Below are 23,330 nucleotides of genomic sequence, written 5' to 3'. Positions count from 1 at the left end.
CACCCTTACATAGATACAATCTGAATCCAGGACATATATCCTAATTTTGGCCACTTTTGGACCACCATGTTACCAAATGTGAAAAAAATTACCATTTCTCTCACATTTTTGCCATCAAGCACTAATGTTACATTTAAAAACTCTTTGCCTGCCAGGGAAAGATCATGTCTGTTCTCTACTGATAGGGGAAACCAACTGAATATCACTTTCTGTTTCAAAAGGTTAATATTATGCTGTCGTCATACACCTTAATCCTCGTGGGAGGCTGAATATTTTTCCATTCCTCCTGAAGGCCATCATTGCTACTTCTGCTTGCCAAGATTCAGCTATCAGATCATCACAAACCTCTCCCTCGCTACATAGTAGGCTGAGATCTCCGAGGAAACCTAACTTTGGATATGGGTTTAGAGATGTTTTTGTAGGAAGGTGTAGGAAATGCCTCATGTGGGATTTGCCCTAGGTCAGGATAACCAGCAGGGGACATTACTGTTTGAATAATGGCACAATGGACTATGAGTTTGCCAATTGCTGACTTATGTTTTAGTGTATTATTAGTGCTTTCAAGTCAGAGATTTCCTGGATGGAGTTCTCACTTATCCCAATTTATGAGGAATCCACATTCTTCTATGATTTTGAGTGTCACAAAAATATCATCCTTGGCTTTCTGCCTGAGTGATGCTCCATTACAAGATAATTCAAGAGAGAATAAATAAAGATGCCCCTTTGTCTGAAAGCTGCCTCTATGACTATGAGAACGTTGGCATAGACTATTGGGAACACAGAGAGATGCAGTTAGATTTTTTCCAGGTTCACAGTCAATAATAATTTTTAAAAATCACTACGAGATTCTGTTTGAAGATGACTTTTAGAGTCTTCATGTTGAACTTTAATTTCTCCAGATGCCTGATCAAGAGCCCCAAGTTCCAGATTGTGCTGTTGTTTTTTAATACTTTGAGGATCATAATTAGAATAGAATATAGACCTTAAAAATTCTCTGTTGGAGGAACTTTCTCTGTTCCTCTGATTTGCATGTGTTGAAATAAGCAGCTGAGTCACCTTGGTACCCATCACCTTTGAACTTGTTGTATCTTCATCTGTTACAGAGATCTGCTTGAGTACTATGCCATAACAAAATGGCATTCTGTTTTACAGCAAGACTTGTAGTCTCTATGGGTTTTTTCCCCAAAGATTTTGCCATTACTTGTCCACAGGTTTCCTAAATAACCTCCCTGGATTTGGTTAGAAGCTACTTTGCCTGGCCATTAGCTTCCTACAATCTGAATCATATTCCTTTGAGAAACTGCATTACATACTACAGAACTGGTCAAGAAGCCAAAGGGCATCCACAGGCACAACCAAAACGGAAGATGCTGTTAGTGCAATCGTTCTGAGAGATGTTGTCTACTACTTTATCCTCATGCTTTATTAAGGAGGAGCTACAGTAAGACATTCCACAGTCTAAAAAAACAGCTCAGGCAAAGCAGGTAGATGCTATTTCTGCCCTTAAGACTACTGAGGAAGCTTCATCTCTTAAAGATAAATCACACAATATGTCTGTCCATGAATTCCTTGGGAGAAAATCTCCACTCCATAAATGATAGAGCCTTTCATTTAGGCAGACATGGGTGCAGACATTTAGAAAGATGACCAATCTAATTGTAGACATGTAAACATTATGAACTATCTTGGGCTATTCAGAGAGCCATTTTGGTTTCCTGAAGCCTTTCGCTTTGATATAATTAATACAGAACTTCATATATGATTTCTACTAAACCTTAATTTGCTTTTGTTTTATATTAGACCTCTGCTCTTAGTCTTTCTGTGTGCATGGAAAGAAAAGGTGAGGGACTTCTGTGGGGTTTTTTGGCTCGGCTGTCTGAATCGTTTGGATCTTAGAATAAAATATAACAGGGATCCGAAACAACTGATCCCCAAAGGTTGTCTGATGGTTCTAAAAGTGACCAATGGACTTCTGAATAAGACATTGATTTGCTTTATTTTTCTTGTAATGAAAAATGTTGCTTTGACTATTAAGGGGCCAAAATGGATAAGTAGCACCACATGTAACTATACTTGTTGTCCTTCAGTAGGAAAAACCGCATAAGGAGTTAAGGAAGTAAAAAATTGTTCTTAAGAGAAAGAGAACTCTACTACTACCTGCTACTGTACAGGTATATCACACACCATGCTTCATAGGTTTCAGGCATGTAATTTAGCTAAAATGATACAATGGCAGAGCTTTAAACTTATTTGTCAAGTTCTCAAGTGACTCTGTGCAGTTCCAGCTGAAGATGCATACAAAGCAGTTAATTTGCTACCACCAAGGAAAAAAACGTTATAACATGAAAAACATTCCCTCCCTTAGCTCAAAATTATCTAGTGCCTAGGGAGCCCGAGTATTTGTAAAGCTGGTATCATGCATATGCTTCCAGCGTAACTGCTACACATATACACATGGCATCCATCTCTATGTAAAAATAGACTTAATTGTCCCTAGTATGATTATGTGAAAATCTCTGCTCTGGACATTTAATACAAAATAAATAAGTAAAAGGACAAATGTTATGTTGGAGAATTACTGTTACATTACTGGCAGGGTTTGCAGACAGAATTTGCTCGCATCATGGCTGTCAACAAAATAGTTTATTTGTACCTTCTAAATAGAAACAGTGGTCTTTTTGTAGTATGATATTTGGTACTTCTCGTAGCCGCTTAATCAAATTCAGTGCTGTTTCCATTAGGAAATGCTTGAACTGGAACTTCATTTCCCATTTGTTCTCATTTTTCTTTTTCGATTGCCATTCCTCCCTTCTTCACCCATATCAGCCTTCCTAGAACCTAATTGACTGGCAAGGCAGGAGAGGAGTCATTTTTGAAGCTACGCCCATTAATGGTTTTGGGTGAGCTGCAGGGGTATTCTACAGCTTAGTGTAATATTCAGCTCGCTACTGGCAAAAGAGTGCAATACCTAGGCAAAGCACCTGATCTCAGATTTTTCAGCATTTTGAAAAATTCCAAGCCTATGGCATGTCCAGACCTCTGGTCTGGTAGTTCATGCAGAATAGTGGTCCATTAAAATACCGATGCAATTGCACAAAACTAAAGCAAACATACAAACAAGAGGAATGCCTAATCTGAAATTATCTGAATCTCCGTGCTAATGTTTGCATCAGAGGAAATGGCGACATTAGCAATGATCTTAATTCCAGATGAAAAATGTGTGTATAACTTTAATAAAAATGAATTCTTCTTGCAAAGGAGCACAAAAATCTGTAACATGCTAGAAATTTGACATCCCTCACGAATTATAACAACAAACACTATAACTGCTCAAGGTCTTTATTTTTGTAATGCTTATGATTATCCATTTTCCTCCACAAGTCTATAGGCTCTTAAGTGTTCCTTCTGGTGGAAAAAAAGTCACTCTGTAAAATGACACCTTGCTGGTACATATACATATTCACAATATGACTTCTATGTCATATTTACTTAGCATACTAGTCAAAACAAGATTTAAGCTATTCTTCCACATAGTTATTTCCATACAAAAATAAAGGTGCATTCCTCCTCCTTGTCTATCTACCTACAGAACTGTGGTAGACACTATCAGAAGTATACAATTTAACTTTTGTTTTCTAAAGAGTAAGTCTTAACCCATGTTTATTTACAGGTTTTTCCATGACCGTCTGCCTCTCCTGGTATTGTATAACCACTAGCTTTGGATCTTGAACTTCGACTTTAAGTAAGCCGGGCTCAACACCAGTAATAGCTGGGCAGGAGGGAGATCTGTTACATGCAGCTTTTCTCTTTTTTCTAACAGAAAAATAGAGAAGAAAGTTTACTTTACTAGAACAATGTACCTGTAATATTCATTGTGATATATCACTGTTCCCCTGTTGGATTTGCTAGCAATGCACTCTGAGCCAGAAATTCCTATTTCAAAGCCTCAAGAGGCCTGACCTCTTTCTTTCCATTAGGTCTTTGGCTTCTGAACACTAACTCAAATATCATTTATGTAAATAAATTAGTAGTTTAACTATTTGATTAATAAGTGTACTTCTTAGGATGCCAGAGTTGGGCATAAAGAAAGGTTTCAATAAACCTCACTGTAACATATAAGCCTCTGCCCTTCTGACAATTTGACATCACATATTTAGCAGCTAATTTCTTAAAATACAATCAAGTGTAAACAGTGACAGCAATCCTGTAGAGTGCACCTGCATTACAAAATGCTCCTATGATATATTACTATGGATACTTTCAGACACTAGAACCTACTGGTCTACATCATGTTCAAGTGAATTCAGTGGCAGCTGGATGTTCCGATCTGCCTCCAACATTTGCAGCCACAGTTCAATGCATCTGCACACCTTCAGGGAGTGTTTCAGAGGCTTACTGACCCTCTGGACAGAGTACTGAAACTAACATCTACAGTATCTTCGGGGCTATGTATTGGCAGCCTGTAGAATGAGAAATTGGAACGAAAATTAAAAAAAGATAAGCACTGAAGTAAAAAGACATAAGAAAAGAAATATGAAAATGACCAATAGACATGAATAAAGAAAAGGTAATTCTTTAACCAATTAACTGTTCTCCAGTAGAAAAAGTGACATTAGGTATTCTGAACTTCAAAATGGAAAACAGAGAGGGGAGAGGAAATTATATATGAAACATAAAATGTCTTCTCTAATATTTACTAGATATAGGCAATCAAAACTCATTTCGTATAGACTGTTCATATTCAGTCTCTTTTTTTCCAAGAAAATCTGAGCTGTAGCATTTAATAAGTGAAAGTTATACAAAATCATTTTTTATTTTATTTTTCTTATGGGTAGCATATCTTTTATAAAACAATCAGCAAATGTCGTCTTTGAGTATAGTGGCCTCTTCAATCCCAAACTACAAATCTAATGAGGACAAAAGTGGAGAATAAAGTATTTCAGACACAGAGGATTATTAACTACAGTATGTGCATTTCTGTTGCTTTGTATTTTCTGATTTTGAAGAGGAAAGCACAGAGTTTTCTAAATGCTTTCAGTGTCACTGCTAGCCAACTCTAGCTCTGATGATAACATGCATCTTTGATGACATGGATGAACACATCTAAAATTCAAGTCTTCCTTCTAGCAAAGCTGTAATCCTGTACAGGAGGTCAAGGAAAATACGCCTATTAAACCCAACCAGTTAGAAGCTGTAAGCAACATTTTCCTATTAGGATTTCTCTCTCTGCTTTGCTATCTGATTTCTACAGGGATATGCACCTGTTTACCATGCTAAATCCTGTTGTTCATATTTTGCTTCTAACACATTTCCTTTGTTCATTTCCTAGTGGTAGACAAACAGAATTGGTGTTACTGGTAGCATTCTCCAAAGACACAGTCAATACAGATGCAGCTAATCCCCTACTGCTTATTATTCAGCAATCAGTGCCTGCCAGTAGGATTTGGGAGTCCCAAAAGACTGTGTTAAAAGGAAAGGGTTAAATTCAGCTTGCTTCTCTGCTCTTGAGACTATTTATCGTATTCATGGAACCAATTCCATGGAGGGAACTAAGGTTGCCAGTTAAGTTAAACTAAGCTAGATGGATAGGAGTCCAAGAGAAGGAGATCACCGTAAGGATCTAAAGAAGCATTCTTTTAAGGGTGGAAGCAATTTGAGCAAAGATGTTTCTTTTAATCAGATTTATAGTTCCAGATATGCCTTGTAAAAAGTTCCATTTGGTAGATATCACCTGTAGAGCTACACTACCTAAAAAATTATCATATTAAAAGTAACTTTCTGGGTTACGTAAGTCAAAACATTAAAGTTAACTTATTCACTTTCTCTATTCCTCCCTCCATAACACCCACAAATTAAAATTAAAAAAACAACTATTAAGTGACAATTTTTGAGAGATAAATTGAATCACAAAGGCCTACAGAGGGGAACCTGAGATCTTTGAGGATAGATTTAAATAGAGAGTTAAAATCCTTCTAAAATGCCACATGAAATCTTCAGACACAGTAATGGGCTAGGAGCTGAAATGCCTGACTTGCCAACTTAGCATTTAGAATTTTTTTGGTCTGCCCAATACTTAGGCCCATCCACCAAAATCACGGAAAGGATCAAGTGTTTGGGACAGAGCAAAGAAAGACAATAAACATCTTGGCCATTTATTGTATATGCTTTCATGCTCACAAGCCATGCTGGGAGCTCTCTGAGCAAGTCCCTTTGACTTTGTTGTACAGCTACACATGAAGCTTACTTTTGTCTTTCCTCGTTTACAGTCTTTAAAAAAGGAAGCAAATTTCTATCTTGACTTCATTGAGAATACTTATATGCTTAAAAGTAGGCATGTGCTTAAGTATCTTACTGAATTGGGGCCTATGCTAATGACGTTTTTATACACAGAAAAACTGTTACTGGTGCAGAGCTGAATCTTGCCTATCACAGTTTGGGCAAAGGTGAATTTTGGGAAGGAGGAAATTTCTGTTTGATGGGTAGACTTAAAATAATGATGGCTGTTAGAAAGGCTTGCAGGGATGGACAGTTTGAGTAAGTCCCCGGGAAAGGGACTAGTTTCAGGGGGCAGATTAGTCAGGTAAAGGTAAAAGATAAAGTCAATTTATCACATCTCTCTGCAATTTATCATATTGAGATCAGCTTCACATATGTATATGTTAAATTCATAAGGATATTAGGGATATATATTATGGGGACAAAACTGTCATCCTACAAATGGATGAAAAAGATTTAATTATGCTGTTACTATACTGTAATTCTAAAAGCACAAAGAAGCCATATCAAAATTGGGAGTATGGGAATAAAGCTCACAAGACTTGCATGACAGAACATAAGATACAAGGCTTGCTTTGACCCTGTACACCTCCCACGCTGCAATCAAGTGAACTGACAACAAGCCAGAGGTGTTCACTGCTTGAGCAGGTGAAAAAGGTGATTGTAAGAAGTGTGAAGATAATTCTGTATCCATAATACATTCATCCCAATGTGCAAGGGCATCTGTTAAAATGCTTTCTCTTAACAAGCAGCTTTTAGAGATCCCTATGACAGCAGCTGAAGAATCATAGACAGAGGATAAATTAACAAGGAGCTATGACGTGGCACAATGAAAGTGGAGAACATCTATTGTGAGGAACACAGACCATGAATAAAAGTGGTGATAATTTAGTAGCAAATAAATACTTTGAGGACCAGCTGTTACTCTCTGTTACATGAAGCAAAATCTGCTTTAAAAGTTTCCAAACCTCTGATAGGATTTGCTGTGTTTTCCTTCTGCTTTAAGGGAGGCCTCTTAGTGGAATGTGGGAGCCATGGCTCCGTGGCGTGCAGGTAGAAGCAGAGAAGGTAATGAGCAGAAGAGGGTAATGAGTATGCAGCCCTTTCTCTCTAGCATGCTCCTCTCAAGTGCAAATCTACCTGGGAGTCACCCACCAAAATCACAGAAAGGGTGAAGAGTTCGGGACAGAAAAAATAAAGTCCCCCCGCCCCATTTATTATACATATACTCTTTCAGTACTCACAAACCAAATTTTGCATTCAGGCCCTCATATTCAGCAGGTACTAGTGGTCTTGCTTGCAATTTGATTTGATCACATCACTCCTCCCTTCAAATCTTGACCACCCCTTTGTCAGCTTCTTGCACAAATGCCTCTGCCTTCTTCCTTGCCCCCCTCCCATGACCTCCTTGAACTCATCTGAAAGACCACTACTTTTCCCACATTTAATTCTCTTTTGAAGACCTACATCTAATATACTGTCTACAATTCTTAGTTGACTATATATATCAATATATATCCCTCTTGCATATATAAATACAAGTAAATAAAGGGTTATTATACGTATATAATATACAGGGATATCTATCTATCTATCCGTCCATCCTTGTATTTATTTTCCCAGGCATTCAGGAATGGAAAGTTCTTGTCCAAGCAGCTCACAGTCTCAGGACAGATAGATAGATAGGACTGGCCATAATATATCTCCCTCTTTATTCTTCTTCTTTCCCTAACCTCTGTCAAATTATCTATCTGTCCTGAGACTGTGAGCTGCTTGGGCAAGAACCTTCCATTCTGGAATGCCTGGGAAAGTGCCCAGCACATCATAAGCGTTACAATAAACTAACTAACTAATCAAAATTGGCTAAAATGTTCAAATATGGGTTTCTGAGGTTAGTCAACTAAGTGTGTATTCAAGCACCTAATGAGGACTGAGGTGCCTAAATATAGATATAGATTTGAACCTTTAGATGCAAACATTTTAAGATTTTGGACTTAGATCCTAAATACTGACTTCCTAGCTCTTCTCATGGCAAGGTGGGAAAATATCCTTTGCAGACAATTCTGCTATCAAATATAAGCAAAACTGCAGAGCCAAACATCCAAATGGATTGTTTTTGTTTCTGTGGCAAATAGAACTCAGCCTATTTTCATAATGAAATCTTATATAAAAGAGTTTTTATTTGTGATATCTGCTATTTCTCACACTCATGTTTTCAGGAACACGGTTTTTAAATTTCTTGGATGACATGCTATAACTTGTCATGCCCAGCTGGGCTGAATCACTCGGCAAGAAATTTGCACATGGTTAATGAAACACCTTGCATCCACCAAGTAGACAGGAAAGAAGAGCTAATTTAAAGAAACTTGCTTATAATCCTATCCCCTCCATGAAGGTAGAGAGTATCACTGATGCTAGAGATTGGCCTATGGGGCCCCTAATGGCATTGTCCAGACATGGAGAACAGCAAACAATCTCCTATCCATACTGGTACAGGGCAAGAAAGCAGCAAGAGCTGACAGAGAATCTAAGACAGTGCTGGCCATAAGAGTCTGAGGTACTTACATCTACTCAGAACATAACTCTATTAAAAAACAGATACCCAACATACTATGGGTCTTATGCAAACAAACCAGAGTATACACATAAGGCCCAATCCTACAATCTTGATTCGGGCAACAGTACCATTGACAATAATGGGAGCTTTGTCTGAATCTGGACTACAAATTCTGACTCATCATTCTCTAGAATGCAAGACCCACAATCTCTAGACAACGGGTCGGCAACCTTTCAGAAGTGGTGTACCGAGTCTTCATTTATTCACTTTAATTTAAGGTTTCGCGTGCCAGTAATATATTTTAACGTTTTTTTAGAAGGTCTCTCTATAAGTCTATATATTATATAACTAAACTATTGTCATATGTAAAGTAAACAAGGTTTTCAAAATGTTATTTAAAATTAAATTAAAATGCTGATCTTATGCCACCGGCCCGTTCAGCCTGCTGCCAGCCTGGGGTTCTGTTTGCCTACGCCGGCAGCAGGCTGAGCAGGGCCTGGGGCCGGGACTCAGCTGGCAAGGGGCTGGCAGCCAGAACCCCAGACCGGCAGTGGGCTGAGCGGGGCTGGCGGCCGGGACCCCAGACTGGCAGTGGGCTGAGCGGCTCAGCCTGCTGCCGGTCTGGGGTTCAGTCCGCCGGTTCCTGCCAGCCAGAGTCCCAGCTGCCGGCCCCGCTCAGCCCGCTGCCAGTCTGGGATCCTGGCCCTGCCCACACAGAGTGGGTACCTACCTTCTCCCTGGTTCTAGCTCATTCTCTTCCTCTCTCTCTCTGCACTGAGCTGAGGGTGGGAGTGCACTGAGCACAGGGCTGGGGGTGAAGAAGCAGGCTGGGGATTGGGGTGTACGGTCTGGCCAGGAGCTAGAATGGGAGGGGACTCAGGGTTGGGGTTTGGGTGTGGAGTGCTTACCTGGGCAGCTCCTATTTGGTGCGAGGGGTGCAGGTGGGAATGTGGGGAATGGGGGGGGGGCGTGCAGGAGCTCCCGTTTGGTGCTCAGGGTGGGGGTGCAAATGTGGGAGGTGCAAGAATCAGGACATGGGGTGTGAGGGGGCTGGGTAAGTGTGGGGGGTACTGGAGTCAGGGCTGGGGTCATTGGGAGGTGCAGGGGTGAGGGCAGGAGGCTAGACTGTGTGGGAGGTGCAGGGGGTCAGGGCAGAGGGCTGGGTGTGTGGGGGTGCAGGGGTCAGGGCAGAGGGCTGGGGGTGTGTAAGGGGGGTGCAGGGGTCAGGGCAGAGGGCTGGGGGTGTGGGCTGGGTTGTGGGGGTGCTCCCAGCCCCGTGCCCAGAGCGGTTCACAGCAGGGGGCTGGAGGGCATATGCCCTGATTCCACCCCCCATCCCCACCTCGTCTCCGCCTTCTCCCTGGAGCAGCAAGCGCGCTGCAGCTCCGCTTCTCCCCCTCCCTCGCAAGGGTCATCAGCTGATGGGCGGCAGGGAGGGGCAGGAATGCAGCACTCTGGGGGAAGAGGAGGGGGAGGGGGGAGCTCGCCTGCCCTGCAGCAGCAGCCGGCGCGGGCAGGATTTTTAATGGCTTGCCGCTGCCTGCTGGGGTCCCGGCCTGGGTTCAGCAGGGGGCTGAGTGGAGCCGGTGGCTGGGACTCAGCAGGCAGCAGCATGCCATTAAACATCGGCTTGCGTGCCATCTTTGGCACGCGTGCCAGAGGTTGCCGACCCCTGCTCTAGACCCACTGGTTCATAAACCTTGGCTCTCTAGTAATTTAGGTGCTATTTTTAAAATATAATTTTAAGTGGCAAAAAGGATTTGTTTAAAAAGGAAAGCACACTCATGAATGGAGCCCTTTAGGTAAGAATTTCAATGTCGGACAAATGTCAAGGTAAGGCAAACTTTATACTTAACAACCTTAATTATGCCTTTTTTTTTTTACATACACAGAAAAACACCATTCACTAAAAAAGTTATTTATTCAGAGGTCATTCTGAAAAAATAAAGGCAAAAACCCTAACAAAAAAGCATTTACACATGCACACACATTATACACAGACTAAAACACAGAGGCAGTAAATAGGATGTCTGACATATACCTGCCTTACTTAAGGGCAAAATTTAAAAAAACTAAAAACAACTCCGCCCAAACATTTAGTGGTTACAGAAAACACCCAATCCATCTTTTGAGTAAGTTGCTGCCTTTCCCACTGTTCAATCACAAATCCCTGCAAGATCAGCTTATTGCTTTGATAAAGGACTGTGGTTAAGCACAGGTGGATTTTTTAAAACTGACATCAAGCAAAAATAAAAGAAAATCCTATGCAATGCAAAGGCTAACAAAGGATTGTTCATTTCCAATAAAAGCTAAACAACAACGCGTTTCAGCACAACTTTCCCCCATTTAGCTTTATCAAAAATACCCAGCAAGTATTTTTCACCATTTAGCTTTATCAGTAATAAATAATTAAAGCAAACACTTCATGTTAAATTCTGTCATATAAGTAAATATGGGAGTACATCTAGCTTGAGAAAATGAATGGGCTGAATTTTCAGAGGTACTGAGCAACTACAATTCTCTTAGACCCCCCTCAAAGTTGTAGTTGCACTGCACCTCTCAAGAACTGGCTCAATGGGAGTTTTGCAATGGTAAAGAGAGCAGGATTTGGCTTCTATTGTCCAGGGCATCTGCACTCTTAGAAAAAATTATACATGAGGAACATGGAAAACAACTACAAAAAAGAAGGCAGTTTCTACTAGGTATAAGCTGCTGATGATGACAAATGCTGTTATTTGTTAAAAATCATTTACTTAGTTGGGGATTGGTCCTGCTTTGAGCAGGGGGCTGGACTAGATGACCTCCTGAGGTCCCTTCCAACCCTGATATTCTATGATTCTATGATACTTTGTTTTCTTTTTCATTCCACTGTTTCACAGGCTATTTTCAAACTCAGAAAAAAATGATGTGATGTGCTTTTGTTAGATGACATAGGTATAATAACAAAATGATATACTGATTTCTATAGAGGTCACCCTTTTCATTAATTACTAGAAACCCACAAACCAGAAGAATATTAATCAAACATGGCAAAACCTGAACAGTTATTTCTTTAGTTATGTTACTCTGCATGTCATCATCACTTCCACTCTTTTCTTCTTTAATTACAGATTTAATAAATCAAAATTATTTCTAACCACCATCATGTGACATCAAGTGTGACAGTGAGTTGGTATATATATGTCAATCTGTTTCTCGATCTCTCTCTCACTTTCACGCAAAATGGAAGAATAATGTTTCAAGCCCAATAAGTTTTGGTCAGATGCAGAAATCTCCACAGACAGACAGTGATTTGAGTGAATATCTTTCTTCTCTGAGCTGCTGGAGAATCCTCTCCAGCTGATTTCTACGTCTTGCAGTAAAGCAGATAATGACTAGATAAAGTATTTCATGTACTTTAGCAAAAACTGCCTTTTCAATATATTTACACTAGGCAGTAATGAGCTATATTGTGTGGCAGTTAATCTGCTCTAAAAAAAGTAGGAAGAAATTCTTCTGCCTGGCTCTCAGGTATTAAGTCCGAACATCTTTTATGTTGACAGTTTAGCTCCAGGCTATAAAACAGAAGAACCTGTTCTACATCTACTGTTTAAAACAAGCGCAGAAAACCTAAGCCCCCATCAATCTGCTGCCTTAGTTTTATGACTTATCTGTGGCAAAAATGAATCATAAGAAAGATTTGTCCTGATTCCACAGACAGATCCATCAACATGCTGGTGCTTGTGAACCATAAAATTCCTATAGAGATTGGTGGGAGTAGTAGACTTGCAGTATTAAATGTGTTAAAGTGTTGAACTATGGATATTCATGTCTGATAAATTTCAGTGAAAGTCTGCAGTAAGAGCATGCCCAGAAAACGTACACGCACACACACAGATACATTTTCATTTCTTTCATACCTCTACCCTCTCTGCATTGCATCCCATCTTTTATAAAGTTCTGTCAGGACTAATGCAAATATAATAAGGCAGAGTGATTTAACTTTGAATATTATTCAGATGAAATTTTGGTTCAACTCTTCCGGAATATAAAATGCATACAAATCTGCAGTCTCTTTCTTCATCATGTTACTTGTAAGCCCTTTAAGAAATAATACAGTCTTGTCAAGTTCTGCGCCATAGCCTTAAAAAATAAACCTAGGAAGATTCATAATCTTACATGTAAAATTCTGATCACAAGAGAAGACAGCTAGCAGATGAAGTATTTGCTCACCTGGCAGAAGCAGATCAACAGACTGAAGTCTACTTGTGATGGTGTGTAGGGTGAGGATAGCAAAGGAAAGCAAAGTCGGGAATGCTTGAAAAATAAAATATTTTTAGTTAACAAGTAGAAAAATAAGATGTTGGGAAAAGGGTCCATTTCAATTCTGAATCCCGCTCCCCAAATGGTCTCTGCTTTTGTATAAAACAACCTTTTTGAATGATCATCTCTAAGAATAGGGCAGCAGTGTCACAGAAATGCATGAGGCCTCCAGTCAAGGACTAATGGCCAATTCTGTGAAGGATCTACTCAGGAAAAACTCCCATTGAAGTCAATGGGTAAATTATTCTATGTGCAAATGATAGTGGGAGTGCCATACTGGTGATTCAAATAGTTTCAGATAATAGTGTGTTGTCTCTGTATGTATGTATCTTTCAGCACTTCATTTTGGCTATACCGTGGCTCACTACTGACAGCAACTTTAAGGTAACAATGTACTAATAGTCAAAACCAGAAATTATCCGCTAATGAGAGGAAAAAATGGGACCCACTCTCTTTCAAGTAAAAGTATTGCCTTTGCTCTAATGTCTGAGGTGTGTTGGGGGATGTCTGAAAGGTGACATTAAAAAAATAAATAAAAAGTTTTAGTATAGTTTAATGGCATTTATCCCACAAAGATTGGGAACAACTGTCCAATCTATTGATTATTTAAATATTTGTACAGAAAGTAAAAACAATTAATTATATAAGATAATAGGGGAAAAAAACACCCACTCATGCAAAGTACTTGCAGTTTTTTTGACCTGATATCAAATTCATTTAATCTACTTTATGAAATTGCTTGAGGAAACATTCAGCTGTTTTCTGAAAGATTGACTTGGGGATTACTGAAGCTGTATAATTGTTCAAATGATCAGACTTAAAAAGAAACACTTTGTTTTACATTAATCTTACTGAAATGGGCAATGAATTTGAGAAATAGATTGCTGTCTAAAAGTCTTGACAAAAAATGTCTAGCTGAGAGCAACTGTAGCTCCTTTTTAATTTTTTTTTATTTTAAACAATCTCATTTTCTTACTTTCAATCTTTATTCAACATCTGTTGTTTCCCCCTCCTCTGTAACATAATTATGCAGAATTCCAGCGTAAAACAGGTTGAGTAGGCAGCTTAAACATTTTTTCGCACTGTTGCCCTGCAGATCTTTCTTTCTTTCTTTCTTTCTTTTCGTTTAATTTGTGTATGTTTCTATCCTGCTCTTAAAGTGTGCTCTCACAACATATGGAAGCACCTGAAAGTAATTCTGGGATATGCACATGTTTATAAGGCTACTATTATGATATTCAGCACATCAAAGAGCAGAGTGAAAGGCATGTTATTTGTTTTGTTGAGGCAAAAGCAATTAATCTATGAGTCATCTTGTTACCACAATCAAATTGATACTCCAGTGAGTTTTCCAGAGCTTTTAAAGAGATTCTTTATATAGGTTCACAGTCTTTCAGTATTCATAAATGTTCTCTTTTCTCCAACAGGCTTATTTTTGCCTTCCTAAATTTGACATAAAACATATATATCTTATCACATATATCTTAAAAGTAGTCACGCTTCTCTGATAAATACTTCTCATTTTGTAATACTTCATTTCAGTAAGGAGCACTTGACATTCAACCTAAAAAAAAAAGTGGAAAATGTTACACTGACAAGTGTCTGCTCTGTCCAAAAGGTCCTCTGAAACACACAGCTCCTCCATGCAAACAGAGAGTGGTATAACATGCTCCGTTTTCCATGAATTTTCAGAGATCATTTATTAGGATGAATAAGGGGTCCTAATTCCAATGTACAAGTGAAAAATATGTTGTAACAAGTAGGAGCTAACCAAGAAAAACAACAAAATGGTCTAATTAATCTTCACTTTATCCATATTAGAATAAAAGGGTAAAAACAATGAAGAAGCGATTGAAGTCATATTCAAAAGAGGATCCTAGATAGAAATTGTTAGGCGGGATCTCATCTTACATATGATGGATCACAAGTGCATAAAACACAGCAGATTCTGGAAAAATGTGTGCTAGAGCAATTCGATACTCCTATCTTCAGGTCTTAGTAAATATCTCACCTCAGATTATCCAGTGAATACTAAATTATTGTAAACAAGATGGATCCAAATCATTCTTAATAATTTAAAATAGAATAGTTTATCCACAAGGTTATGAATTAATAGTTCATCAAGTTTGTGCTCTGAGGACTGAGAAAGGCTTTTTATGTTGGAATATGGTTTTTGTTTTAATATTATCACAGTTTGTTATACAGTATTTGTGGACACCTTTGTGTATTCTCTCCATATTTCTTGGCAGGTTGTTATGCAAAATGTTGATTTTAATCTTTTTCCGGTTTGCTCTGCAGCGTGCAATTTTTATTCTATGTTGGGTTCCACTGACAGTTTATGTTACAGTGGGAAGAGATACTATCCCGTATTAATAGAACAGAATATCATTTGCAGGCCCCTTTCTGTTTTCTCACAAAAGATTACCTTATACTTTTTACTTTTAGTTTTTTAGTGCTGGAGACAAAACTTAATTTCCTAGTATTCCTAGTTAGCTTCTGCTCTTTAAAGAAGGTCATAAATAGTGTGCAGCTCCTAAGCTTCAGGCTTTTCAGTAAAAGAGAAATCATGATATTCCACTAGCAGAGTCAGATGTAGATGAATAAAAGAATGCTTTTGAACTAAATATGAACAGAAAATATTTCAGAAAGCTTAATATCTTTTCTTTGGGCAAAATTACATTTAGGAGACAGAGTTACAGATTATCAGATTATTCCACTTTTTTTTTTGTTCTCCTGAAAGACGTCTGTTTTTTTCCCCCAAGCAGAAGGTTAAAAATCATTTTGAAATGAAACACCTCAGATTTTAAATCTCTTTCTGTGATAAGGTAATGAGATGCATGTGATTTTTTTTAAATGGCATCTAGTTCTAGAAGCTGCTCTAATAATGAAAGATGACGTGTGTAGTTTTTGTCAATTTGGCTGTAAAGTTAGCCATAAATATGTGCATATTTAACATGGAAATTTCTTTTGTAATGTAAAATTTTACTTTGGAAAAAAATACTATTTCTGTGCAGAGGTTCTTCTGCATATGCTTGAGACAAATTTCTTTACAGTTTTGGTTTTAATTTACTGGAGTTACAAAAAACCCTTTTATTCCAAACCATCCTCACCTGCTCTCAACAAAGGAATCAAAGCAGAAGAGGCAGTTTAGAAACGGAGAGAAAATGCCACAAAACGTTGAAAGAAGCTAAAAGACAACACCCCACATCTGGCACATCCTGCAACTACCTGAGAAGACTGTGAGGAAGATTAGTTTGTACTAACTGCCACATATCAGTGTATTGTTAGTTATTGTGCACTCATGTGTGCACAGAAAATTGGGAATCTTGGAACTGATCCATCCAGGTTGTAAGTTGCAGCAAGACTTTTGAACCTAACTGTGTGTAAAAAATCACAACAACATTTTCAATACAAATACAAGAAACTATTTTATATGAGATTGCTACAACTGTGATATTGTTTATAGGAAAGTCTTTCTGCCACATTATTACAGTTTGCTTGGATGAGAAAGAAATGCATACTGTATTGTAGCACTGCAAATTACACCCTGCTCACTTAGCTTCAAACAACTTTTTTCACCAAACAATACAAATATCTTAGGTTTCAGTGTTTCCTGGTGGGAATTCTACAGAACTAAACAGATTTCTATAGGGAATTATGTTGTGATTTAATTTAATTTTTCATGACATTTAGCCCATAACCCACTATGTTGATCTGAAAAAAGATGCAGAATTATATTTTAAATTATTATTATTATTATCAGAATCATGATCAAAGAAAAGAAGAACGATATACAATAGCGTTACGGACATATTATCTGTTGCACATTCGAGTACTCTGCAGAGCAGATTATGTCATTTCTTTAAAAAAAAGAAAAGAAAAGACATAATAAGCCATATATATACAATCATTATCTTTGAATATGGCTACAAAAAAAGGAGGGAAATAATTTAAACCTTTTCCTTTCAGTGTTAAAATAAAATGGCACACTCACAGTACACACTGGATTGTGATTAATTACCCTGTCTTCTCAGATTTTATATATGAATTCAGAGGACAGTTATTTCTGAGTTAAAGAAAAAAATTTTACATATAAATTTAATCCAAATATTTGTGGGTTTTTTTCTTTCACTAAAAAATACAGACCTTGTAAGTGCTATTAATGTCTACACATTTTGGCCACATGCACTACAGTGCACCATCACCTTCTGAGTTCTACCAAGATAGGATAGCTATCAGATGAAAGTACCACACATTCTTTTGCAGGGAAAGAATTTGCTGTTTTTTTTTAAAATGACATCACCGAGTCAATAAGCCTGAAATCAGACCTACCAGCATTTGTGAGTATGCATGCACATTGCCATCCTGCTGATCTGTTCCATTCTTGTGAGAAGTTTAAGAAAATCTAAGACAGTGGTTTCCCTCCTTTTTTGCTGAAGCCTCTATTTGTTGTGGATTAGCAGATGGCCACTGAACATGCCCCTCACACTATGTCCTCCTGCCATAGATACCACTAACTTTCTTTTCTCTCTCTCCTCTCTCTTTTCCTTTTCTGTCTTCTCTTTCACTGCTTTCTTCCACCATCTTCCTTTCTTAGGGCTTGTCTACACTTACTGGGGGTTCAACGCACAGTGATAGATGAACTGGCAGCCTATTTAGTGGGTCTAGTGAAGACCCGCTAATCGACCGCCAATCACTCTTCCGTCGACTCCTGTACTCCACCTGAACAAGAAGCTCAAGGTGAGTTGACGGGAGAGCTCCAGTGGAACTAACGTAGTGTGGACCCCATGGTAAGCAGATCTAAGTACGTCGACTTCAGCTGCGTTATTCACATAGCTGAAGTTGCATAACTTAGATCAATCTCCCCCTGTAGTGTAGACAAGGCCTTAGTCTTTACAATATTTCTACATGTTTTGTCTGATTCACTCCCACCCGTTCCTAATCTCCTGCTGTCTGGGAGGTCTGAGCCCTCTCCCAATTCCTTCACTCATACACAGACTTTATGCTGCTGGGCAAGCAGTATTTATTTGTGCAACAGGGGCAAAAAAAAAGTTTGACTTGTGGGATGCTGCCTGAGCCTGCAATCTTGTATACACGCGATTGCAATCAGCTATTGCAATCAACTACATTAAGGGTCACAAGGAACAAGCATAGAGAAGGAGGATTCTGGCTTTCAGAGAGCAACCTGCTTCTTTTCCCACAGACACAGCAGCATGTTTGCAATGTGTGCATGTGAATTTGCAAACTATGGCTTTTCCGATCCAAAGTGATCACATTTATCTACTCCTTTATCTTCGGCCCACATAACCAGTCTGGTTCCCAAAAGACAGACATGCCCCTCACCCCCAAGTAGAAAACACTGCTGTAAAACTGGGGTGCTTGTAGGTTTCAATACCTTGCCTGCCTAAGTGAACAAAAAGAGAGCACCATGCAAAAGGATGAGGTAACATCTGCATATGATTAAAATTATCAAAAAACTGAGCTTGTTTTGTTTGATGGTAGTGGATCAGATACCACAAGCATGAGTGCAGTATAAAGACTAATATATAACAGAGAGATTGAGAGAAAGATCACATTGTCGAGAAGCTGGTATTTGTTTCCGTATCAGCATAGGCAGCGGGTATAATAGGCCAAGGCAGTCTAAGCTTCCCCTGGTACGGTGGCTGCCAACCCGCCACCAGATGTCTGGGCCGTTGGGGGCCCACCTGCACTCTGCCTCTTCCTGTCCCTGCTGCACCCCTTCCCTGAGGCACCCACCCAACTCTGCTTGGCTGAGTCCCTCCTCTCCTCCACTCCACGCCCCCTCTCCGGAGGTGCCCGCCACTCGGCACATCCCTCCTCTCCTCCACCCCCCATGAGGTCCCTCCTGCCCACTGAATCCCTCCTCTGCTCCACAGCCGCTCTTCCCCCGCAGAGACGTGGTGAGTGGTGGGCAGAGGCCTCGAGGGGGAGGGGGATGGAGAAGAGGAGGGATGTGGTTAGCGTGAGCGGCGGGGGCCTTGGGGGAAGGGGTGTGTGGAGAAGAGGAGGGCCAGAGGGAGTGGTGGGCGGTGGGGGCCTTGTGAAGGAGGAGGTGGAGGAGAGGAGGGAAGTGGGGAGTGACGGAGGAGGGGGCTGAGCGGGATAGAGAGCTGGAGGTGAGGAGGGACGTGGTGAGCGGGGTGGGGGGTGCAAGGGTGGACCATGGGTGGGGTCTGGGGCAGAGTGGGGGTGGAGTATGAGTGGAGCCACGGGAGAAAGAGGCAGGACAGGGAGCTAGCCTCCCCCAGGAGAAGATTCACCCATGACCCATGCATATCAGACTGTTTTTTTGAAAAGTACATTTAAAAAAATCAGAAAATTTTGTAGACTAGGCACAATTTTGCGCCCATCGACCTTGACAGTGTGCTCCCTTTCCTCTAAGCAAATTGTGAACCAGTAAGCCACCAGTGATCACTTGGGGTTGAGAAGAAAATATGAAATGTGTTTCACTTATGAACTAATCCCCATCTTTTTGTTAAATGCATCCACTTTGTCACTGACATATGCTCTTTTCCAATGGACATTAAGAGTAAATGCAATCTCTCAAATGTGAAAACTCCATATTAAAGTTTTTCTCAGTTATTTTTTCCAGTAATTGTAAAATGTGCCCAAGATGATCAGGTTAACTTCTTTTGAACACAGTGACCTAATCTATTAATACTGCCTGGAAGTTGCCATTTGAGTTAAGTCTTTTAAGAGAAAGACTACATAGGATATCAAAGCTATAAACAAAGGCAAAATAGTGTATACAATTCATGCTAAAAACAGAAAATAAGATTAGAGGTATTGTTTCTGATCAGAGACAGACAAAGGAACAGAACAAGGTTAGCTAAAAGAAAGAGAAACTGGGGACCCAGGATGTGGGGAAAAGTTGGGGAAAGATTGAACAGACAGATTTTATGTACAATGGGCAGGAAGTGATCAAAAGGTAAAAAGTCAATGATAAAATCAGAGTAAGAAGCAACGTATCATAATTAATGGGTATTAAGAGGCAATCAGAAAAAGAATGAAATGAGAAAGTCCAAAACAGCATGTGATTAGCAGGGATAAAGAACTAAACAAGAAACAAAAGGACGGTAGTAGTGCAAGAAAAAATATGGAAGAACACTGAGAAAGCTTGAGAGAGAGAGAGCATTAAAAGTAAAAATGCCAGAGCCTGAGGAGAAATGTAATGTAATGATTGGATCAAAGATGTGTGGTGGAATCACATGAGTGTTACTAAAAATGATTAAGAGTAGTAATAATGATGAAGAAGATGACCGAGCCTTTAAAAGAAAAAATCAGGAGCCTGAGAACCTTTTCATTCTTTTAATATGGAAACTAAAGCAGTTCACATAAAAGAGCAATTTGAACCACTTGAAAACGCCACTGATATCAGTGCAATCTGACTAAATGTATACTTCCTAATGCATATTTTAGTGCCTATCAACAGTACATAAGGTATTACACAGAAATGCATGCATAATAATAATACAAGCATAAACCATTCAGCTGTATCACAAATAATAATTATCTGGGACACTAAAAGATCATGGCAAAAGCTAATCTAATAAGTCTTCCATTATCCTTTAATACTTTAAATCTGTGCCGTGAGCTAAACAGTTGTCAAAATTGAGTTCTGTTTACAGCGAGCTGAATAACAGTGAAATAAACAGAGATCACTGCTGAGCTCTAATTACAAAAACAAACCGTTCTCTCTGTAATCGAGCTGAAAAGGTTAGCTCCTTTCCCTCCCACCCCACCCCCACCTTACTTTATGCGTGCAATAGGTATAAAGACAGATGAAAGTTGTGGAGACAGGAATTGTAAGAGATGATGTATAATAGAAAGACCCAACAGATATCCCCTATTAGCAGCTGGTTTGCAGGGATGAGGTCACAGAGAACACAGTGGCTATTTTATACCACATATAGTATTTCAGTATAACTCAGTTAGTGGCATACTCTTCTATCTCCAGAGCAGGGTGGCTGAAGTGATGCCTACCAGCTGTCTTGATCATGAATAGAGACTACATATGCAAACATGCAGTGCAGCCTTCCGCACAGCTCACGATGGAACACTGTCAACTACACTCCCTAGTCTCCATGATCCATACATCCATGTTCAAAATTATGGCTGCGTCTTCTCCATTTAATGCAAATTAAGTGCAGCCTATAGGCCACCTGAAAGTTGACAATGTAGTCCTTGAGGAGGTAAAGTTTGGGTAATCAGGATTTGTACCCTATGCTGTAAGTGTCCAATATTAGAGGGTTCTGTTGGATAGCTGGACAGTTCCTTGTATTCAATATTATCTTATGTTCTGATTTTTTTTTTATTTATGGTTCATGATGAAAGATCACATGGCATTTATTGACCACAATGAAGACAATCAAGTCTAGACACTGAGAAGAGAACTTTGCCATCCCAACCATCCCAACCTTGCCAACATTCTCTGTTATATCACAACCACAGATTAATTCACATCTGGCACCAATCCAAATGTTCACATCTGAAGACAAAATGTTGTTGAGTGCATAATAACAGCCATGGCTGCATGCAAACAATCACTACTCTACAGGTATATAATTCATTTCTTCAGAGAAATGTTACTATAATGTAACCAAATTTAACAGTTCCTCAGCAGGTATCACTGGGGTTGAGAATAGCCCACCACAGTCAGACTGTAAAAAACTGTTTTACACAAACCAGTCTCTACTTGTTCACTACCAGAGACAATTCATTTTGTATCATCACTTAAACTATTCTGCTTATGTGGCATCATAGTTACAATCTATATTTCTCAGCTCTGCACCCCAGGGACCAAAACTATTGAAGTAAAAGTAAAGCAAGTAGTCTGAAAAAAGGGTAGTTCCGATTCATTGTGTGAAGACAACTAGAGTCACCTTAGACTTCCAACACTCTTATACTCTTATCTAAGAAGGCCTCTAAATTACTATTCTAAAACACTACCAATCTACGTACACATTTTTTTATTTTATGAATAACTGATACAACACGCATGTGCTCATTGTAGAACTAGTGTAAAGGTACTATCTTTGTATAAATAGTACACAGTTATTCATTTAAAGAAAACAAATGTATGCTGCTCAAATCAGGGGGAAAGGACCATTGAAAATCCACACTAAGTGCTACTATGGCCTAGAGTATTGTTTCCGTGAATGGTGAATAAAAATACTCAACATGCAATTAAACTTACTTAATTTCCAGTTCTTACAAATCTACATCAGAAATCCTAAAAATTTAAGGCTCATTTAAAACACACCAAGTGGGCAATTAACAGCTTGTTGAGTATGTCAATCAACTGGAGATGTAGAAGGAATTTAAGCAGATACAAGTACTGCCAGTCCTCATGTTTGAAGCCTTTATTTTTCTTCTACTAAATGAGAAAAACTTCAGTCAGTTTACTTTCCTAACAGAACTAAAAGCTTTCTTAGACCGTAGCATTTCTATTTATAATTCTTTGGCATGGCATCGTTTTTAACACCAGGGATGTGAAAAAGTCTTACACTTTGGAAACGGAACGACTACCTTCTTTATCCAGGGTAATTGATAAAACATAAATTTAAACCTCACTACTTACTGCCATGAAATTTCTAACATATTTATCTAGATACAGTGTATCTGCACTTACACGAGGTTTGCCAAGTCCGATTTCTATAAATGTTAGGATCTTAACATCTTGTTCAACAATACTTTAAATCCTTTTCAGTTACTTTTCCACAGTATGCATCCGATGAAGTGAGCTGTAGCTCACGAAAGCTTATGCTCAAATAAATTGGTTAGTCTCTAAGGTGCCACAAGTACTCCTTTTCTTTTTGCGAATACAGACTAACACGGCTGTTACTCTGAAACCTTTCAGTTACTTTGTTTGTCTACAGTACAACTCTTGAGCTTTTTACTAGGAAAGGAATCACTTCACAGCACCCATTCATGATTTGAAAAGAGAGCTATTATCCCTGGATATCCTTTTCTATAATTTTCCTCTTTAAGATGGAAGGGCATAAAGTCATTTTTCTAAACAGAAATAATAGCTGAAAAGAAGACTACACCTATTCTCCTCAGTTTGCATTAAGAAAGTTTACATTTGTTTGCACAAAAGAAAAGGAGTACTTGTGGCACCTTAGAGACTAACCAATTTATTTGAGCATAAGCTTTCGTGAGCTCACTTCATCAG

General features: G+C 39.1%; 1 protein-coding gene across 10 annotated transcripts in view; it reads right to left on the bottom strand.

The window, feature by feature from the left end:
• PCDH17 (protocadherin 17) overlaps positions 1 to 23,330 on the bottom strand; it is a 103,273-nt gene that overhangs the window by 15,759 nt on the left and 64,184 nt on the right. For 5 of the 10 annotated variants that reach the window (XM_074961584.1, XM_074961610.1, XM_074961601.1 and 2 more), the window contains one exon: positions 13,046 to 13,129. The exons of the other annotated variants lie outside the window; for them this stretch is intronic. In XM_074961584.1, coding sequence (XP_074817685.1) covers positions 13,046 to 13,129 — 84 coding nt within the window. The remainder of the gene's footprint in view (positions 1 to 13,045; positions 13,130 to 23,330) is intronic. 10 annotated transcript variants of the gene reach the window in all.

The sequence above is a fragment of the Natator depressus genome, chromosome 1 (assembly GCF_965152275.1).
Source record: "Natator depressus isolate rNatDep1 chromosome 1, rNatDep2.hap1, whole genome shotgun sequence".
Classification (NCBI taxonomy): domain Eukaryota; kingdom Metazoa; phylum Chordata; order Testudines; family Cheloniidae; genus Natator; species Natator depressus.
Note: the sequence above shows the minus strand (reverse complement) of the source record. Positions and strands in the feature narration are given on the sequence as shown.